This window comes from Solanum stenotomum, unplaced genomic scaffold, assembly GCF_019186545.1.
Source record: "Solanum stenotomum isolate F172 unplaced genomic scaffold, ASM1918654v1 scaffold1178, whole genome shotgun sequence".
Lineage (NCBI taxonomy): Eukaryota > Viridiplantae > Streptophyta > Magnoliopsida > Solanales > Solanaceae > Solanum > Solanum stenotomum.
Genome location: NW_026021727.1, coordinates 253 through 6,589, shown reverse-complemented (window position 1 = coordinate 6,589; position 6,337 = coordinate 253). Strand labels below are relative to the sequence as shown.

General features: G+C 33.5%; 2 protein-coding genes across 2 annotated transcripts; both read left to right on the top strand.

The window, feature by feature from the left end:
* The first annotated feature begins 2,744 nt into the window (after positions 1 to 2,744).
* Positions 2,745 to 3,053, top strand: LOC125849953 (monothiol glutaredoxin-S1-like). Its single transcript, XM_049529895.1, has one exon. It carries the CDS (start codon positions 2,745 to 2,747, stop codon positions 3,051 to 3,053), a length of 309 nt encoding a protein of 102 aa, XP_049385852.1.
* A 2,274-nt stretch (positions 3,054 to 5,327) lies between these two features.
* On the top strand, positions 5,328 to 6,040 carry LOC125849955 (monothiol glutaredoxin-S1-like). The gene has a single exon (XM_049529898.1). The coding sequence runs from the start codon at positions 5,455 to 5,457 to the stop codon at positions 5,761 to 5,763; it is 309 nt and encodes a 102-aa protein (XP_049385855.1). The 5' UTR covers positions 5,328 to 5,454; the 3' UTR covers positions 5,764 to 6,040.
* The last annotated feature ends 297 nt before the right edge of the window (positions 6,041 to 6,337 follow it).

Sequence of the window (6,337 nt, the reverse complement as noted above, 5' to 3'; positions counted from 1 at the left end):
GGTCCAATATACCGGGGACTAAGTTTCCCTTCTTACCAAACCTTATAACCCCTTTCATAGGTGAAACTTTTAAATATACCCAATCGTTTACTTCAAACTCTAATGCCCTTCTCCTAACATCAGTATAGAATTTCTGGCGACTCTGTGTCGTTTTCAACCTCTCTTGAATCACTTTCACCTTCTCCATAGCTTGGTGAACTAAATCTGGTCCTATCAACCCTGCTTCGCCAACTTCAAACCATCCAATAGGAGATCTACATCTTCTCCCATAAAGAGCTTTGTATGGAGCCATCTGGATGCTGGAGCGGTAACTGTTGTTGTAGGCAAACTTAATGAGAGGTAGGTGATCATCCCAATTACCTTTGAAATCGATCACACAAGCTCTCAACATATCTTCTAAAGTCTGAATAGTGTGCTCTGCTTGCCCATCAGTCTGAGGATGAAAGACAGTACTTAAGTTCACCTTCGAACCCAAACCATTTTGAAAAGATTTCCAAAACTGTGCACCTCTATTTGAAATAATGGAGATCGGGACTCCATGAAGTCTCACTATCTCTTGAATATACAATTTGGCATAATCTTCTGCTGAATTGGTAGTCTTTACCGGTAGAAAATGGGCTGATTTTGTCATTCTGTCGACAATCACCCAAATAGAATCATGCTGTCTGCGAGACCTTGGCAACCCTGTGATGAAATCCATATTGATCATCTCCCACTTCCATTTCGGAAGTTCTATTCTCTGAGCCAAACCAACAGGCATTTGGTGTTCAACTTTCACTTGCTGGCAATTTGGACACTGAGCCAAGCCAAACCTCGTGAGCTTTAAATGGGTATGGACACAAAAATATCCCAGCAAAATCAAATTCTTCCTCTGGCTTTGCCAGCACAATAGGCTTCCAACCAGAAACGTACTACTTAAACTCAATAGGAATTAATGTTAGCAACCTATGTCACATATGTGGAAAGCCTGAAACAATAAAACACATCTTTATCGAATGTCCCAATGTAAGGCTGCTATGGAAGGAATTATGGGTAATATACACTTTAAATCAATTCACAAACAACCAGGAATCAGATTGGCTATCCCCACTAAAAAACCTCAAGGTACCTCTCAAACAATCACTAAATTGGCAAGATGTCTTCCCCTTCTACTTATGGAATGTATGGCTAACAAGGAACGATAACTACCACAATAACAGGGGGAAGAACATTCGAGCCGAAAAAGCTCTCGAACAAGCAGTTGAATTTCTTGCCCTCACAAACCATAACTGCAAAAGCAAAAAAAGAATAATAAAGCACCTGAAATGGACAACTCCTTCTATAGGTTTCACACTCAATAGTGACGGATCCTCTAAAGGCAGCCTAGGACGCGGTGGGACAAAAGGGGTCATTAGGGATATTAAAGGAGATTGGGTCGTAGGATATATGGGGAATCTTTACATAGCAAATAACATAAAAGCTGAACAAATAGCCTTAATGCAGGGGATGCAACTAGCACTAGCAAGGAAACTGGGATCTCCTCCGGCGGCTGGGGAACCCTCCAATACACCACAGCTTTAGGGAAACTAATCAAGTGGCAGATGCTCTAGCAAGGGAAGGCGCTAAACTAACTCAGGACAACTCTTTTTTGTGCATGGAAATTCCTCCGGTGTTTATTTCAAAAAAGCTGGAAGCAAACAAAGTGGGAACTAATTTTGTTAGGCTCACAAAGCCATCTTTTGCAAATATTGTATGTAATAGTACTGCTAATAGTACTGAAGAAAAAATGCCCCCTCCCCCGAACACCATTAGTAGGTGTTCAGCAATGCCACTTCAGTGTTCTAGTGTAAGGATCAGTAATTAATTAATATAAATATCATATTTTCTACCAAAAAAAAAAGTTCACTAACATATATACCCATTAGAGTAGTTAATTAGTCTCCTTGTTTAGTTAAGATTTTATTGTCAATTATATATACCCTTAATTTTCCCATATGTACGACACTAACCAACATACATGTAAAAAAAAAAAACCAATATGCATGTATATTCCATACATGAATACAATGAGACTCGAGAATTTCCATAATTATCTTGGATCTCAAAGATCATAAACCTTAATGGAGACATATTTTATAGATTTTATTTTATTTTCTTAATTAGATCCAAAAATGTGCCACACAACTAGCTAAAATGATGATAGGTAGTAAGGGTGCATTTTATTTTATACCAAAAGAGGAATTTTAATATATCAATCAAACTAGGAGAAGCTTCAAAAAATTCTCCAAAGTACGGATCATTTAATGTGGATTTGATTTCAACAACACGTCTATTTGAGGATATATATTCTTAAAAGATAGCACTATTTTTTTCTTCAAATCAAAAATTAAAAATTTAGTGAGCTTTACAATGTTCTTGGAATATTTTATAAGTGATAGATTTTGTTCTTTTTATTTTCAGCTTGAGTATGTTATGCTACTTTTAGAATCCAGATAAGGCATGCAATATGCTCTTATTATCATACAAGTGTAATCAAGAACAATCTAGATATATCATATCATCAACTGGTAATTCTTAGCAATTTTCACCTTTTTTTTGTGTCTTTTAGTTAACATAATGCCTCTATATATAGCTTCACCTTTGGTTCAATTTTCTCAACAACAAATCAAGTCTCAAATTCACTTCAAAAAACCTTTAGCCTTCACAACTTCTTTTCCTCTTATTAAAAGCTATAAACTACTCATTAATTCTTGAAGTTGTTACAAATGGATATGGTGATGAAGTTGGGAGCAACAAACGCGGTGGTGATTTTCACCAAGAGTAGTTGTTGTATTTCTCACAGCATCGAAACCCTAATTCGTAGTTTTGGAGCAAACCCTACAATTTCCGAGCTCGATACACATCCAAATGGGAAGCAAATGGAGAAGGCATTGATTGAATTAGGGTGTCAGCCAAGTGTTCCAGCAATATTTATAGGGAAAGAGTTAGTTGGTGGTGCTAATGAGATAATGAGCCTTAATGTGAGGGGTAAGCTTAAACAATTGCTCATTAGGGCTTATGCCATTTGGGTATAGAAATTACTTAATAATGACTTGGTAGCAAGTCTAGGAGTTTTGACAATAAATCAACCCCATTTGTAGAGTTTCTTTCTAGCTTTTTAGCAAAGGTTTCTATGCAGCAAAGGTTGTGTTTTTCTCCCATTTTTATTTGCTTCTTAATGTACTAAAAAGAGTTATACTTTGGTCATAGCTAGTGGCTATTTTACTTGTTCACAGCTGATGGGATGAAAGAAGTTCATAGCAATGATCATACTTTATGTATTGAATTTTAATAAAGTATCAATAACATTTTATATTACTTTATTATGGCTACACGTGTTATGTTCTATCATTTTTACAATATTTTCGATATTTAACGAAGTCCATCATATGAAAATAAACAATTTCAATCTCTTATTAATGATCTCTAACACCACTACTTGAAGTATATCTCGATTCTAAATCATATATAATAATTTCCAATATAATTTAGGTACTGATCATCTACACTTCTATTTAATTAATTATGTTCTCAAGTCTCAACATACCCTAATTCACGTGAGGCTTATTCTATTTCGTGAGTCAAGCCATCAAGCACATAAAAATTTTCATTTGATAATCGATAATGGTGTGTTTCAATTTCAGGACCTTTGCCTGTTCTTATATCATATCTTTAAAATAACCTATCTCCTATATATCACTTCAATCTACAACATCTTCCAGCTGGTGCAAGAGGCTGATTCAACATGGATAAATGTCAACTCCGATAAGGCAAATTTCTTTGACTTTTTTTAATTATTAATTATTCGAAAGATGATTAATTAATGCTTAATAGAAGAAAAATAAAATAAAATTATATTAATATTTAATATGCGTCATTACAAGAGAGTGACAGTGCTGGACTGCTATCAATGTTAGGGGATACATTAGTACTAGTACTAACAAAAAAAGTTTCAGCCTTATCTACTCTATTTCATTCAAGACAAACATTGGCAGAATTTTCCAAGAAAGGTTGAGATTGTGAATATGTTTGGAGTAGGGGAGAGCATAATTTGGGTAATCCCGAATCGAAATAAAAAATTCGTTGAATTTGTGGTTTGTGGATTGAATTTTGGAATCTTAGTATCTCAATTAGTTAACTATCTGAATTCCACCTTATTGATAGAGGTTCAATTCCACATATTATAATCCCCTCTCCGAAGCAGACAAAGCGAGAACCTTTTTTGCTAGCCATATTAAGCCAACTTTTTTTTAAAGCCAACTAGTACTAATAAATATTGTAATCAACCCAATCCCCCTCTCTAGATACAAATCGCAACATGCTCTGCCATTGCTTTCTAATGACGCATATTAACATATAAAATACTACCTCTGTTTTGTATCCAAAAAAAAAAAAAAAATCCCCTCCCCATTTGCCTTTATCTACCCCAATTTTATTTTATTTTATTTTTTAAAAAAAGATTCAAGTTCTATTTTTTTTTTGGATTTTAGATTTGGTACTTCCAAATTTTTGGATATTTCGAAAATATTATATCTTATATGTATTTAATCCTACCATTAGACATTAATCCATTACATATATCTCCAATATTAATAACTCCAATAACATATATATCCATTAGATTAATTATTGTTTAATTAGGATTTTATTGTCAATTATATATACCCTTAATTTCCCCATATGTATGACAATATTAACCAATGTATGAGACTCGAGCATTTCCATAATTATCTTGGATCTCAAAAATCATAAACCTTAATAGAGACATCTTTTATAGATTTTTATTTTATTTTCTTAGATTCAAAAATGTGCCACACAACTAGCTAAAATGATAATATATGCGGCCTTTCGAGGTAGTAAGGGTGCATTTTATTTTATACCAAAAGGAATTTTAATATATCAACCAAACTAGGAGAAGCTTCAAAAAATTCTCTAAGGGTACGGATCATATAATGTGGATTTGATTTCAACAACATGTCTATATGAGGATATATATTCTTAATAGATTGCACTTTTTTTTCCTCAAATCAAAAATTAAAAGGACTTTAATTTAGCGAGCTTACAATGATATTGGAATATTTTAAAGGTGATAGATTTTGCTCTTTTTATTTTCAGCTTGAGTATGTTATGCTACTTTCCAGATAAGGCGTGCAATATGCCCTTATTTTCATACAAGTGTAATCAAGAACAATCTAGACATATCATATCATCAACTTGTAATTCTTAGCAATTTTCACCTTTTTTTTTATCTTTTAGTTAACATAATGCCTCTATATATAGCTTCATCTTTGGTTCAATTTTCTCAACAAATCAAGCATCAAATTCACTTCACAAAACATTTAGCCTTCACAACTTCAAATTTCCTCTTCACTAAAAGTTATATACATATCTTGGCATTTGTCCAAACTATACGCATTTCCTGAACTCATTTAAAACATGGATATGGTGATGAAGTTGGGATCATCAAGCGCGGTGGTAATTTTCACCAAGAGTAGTTGTTGCATTTCTCACAGCATTGAAACCCTAATCCGTAGTTTTGGAGCAAACCCTATAGTTTACGAGCTCGATACACATCCAAATGGGAAGCAAATGGAGAAGGCACTAATGGAACTAGGGTGTGAACCAAGTGTTCCAGCAATATTTATAGGGAAAGAGTTAGTTGGTGGTGCTAATGAGATAATGAGCCTTAATGTGAGGGGAAAGCTCAAACAATTGCTCATTAGGGCTAAAGCAATTTGGGTATAGAAGTTAATTAATAATGACTTGGTATAGCAAATATAGGAGTTTTGACAATAAATCAACCCTATTTGTAGAGGTTCTTTTTAGCTTTTTAGCAAAGGTTGTGTTTTTCTCCCATTTTTATTTGCTTCTTAATGTACTAAAAAGAGTTATACTTTGGTCATAGCTAGTGGCTATTTTACTTGTTTACAGCTGATGGCATGGAAAAAGTTCATAACAATGATCATGTCTTTATGTATTGAATTTTAATAAATTATCAATAATATTTTATACTACTTTATGTGGTTATATACATACGTTATGTGTCATCACTTTTACATTTTGAGATTGAGCAAAGTCCATCATATGATGAAATAAACAATATCAATATCTTATTAGTGATACTTGAAGTCTATCTTGATTCAATATATCATATATAATAATCTCCAAATTATGTAGAGAAGCATTGAAGAACTTGTTAGTGTGTGTGATCATATCTCAGAGAGAACACACCTTTATTTGCTTGATTATGTTCTTAGCATGCACATCAAAATTCTCTTTTGGATAAAGGTTAGTGGTACGATTCGATCTCAGAACTCTT

Bases quoted from the DNA above. Each gene is read 5' to 3' on its own strand.
- LOC125849955 (XM_049529898.1), top strand. From the start codon at position 5,455: ATGGATATGGTGATGAAGTTGGGATCATCAAGCGCGGTGGTAATTTTC.
- LOC125849953 (XM_049529895.1), top strand. From the start codon at position 2,745: ATGGATATGGTGATGAAGTTGGGAGCAACAAACGCGGTGGTGATTTTC.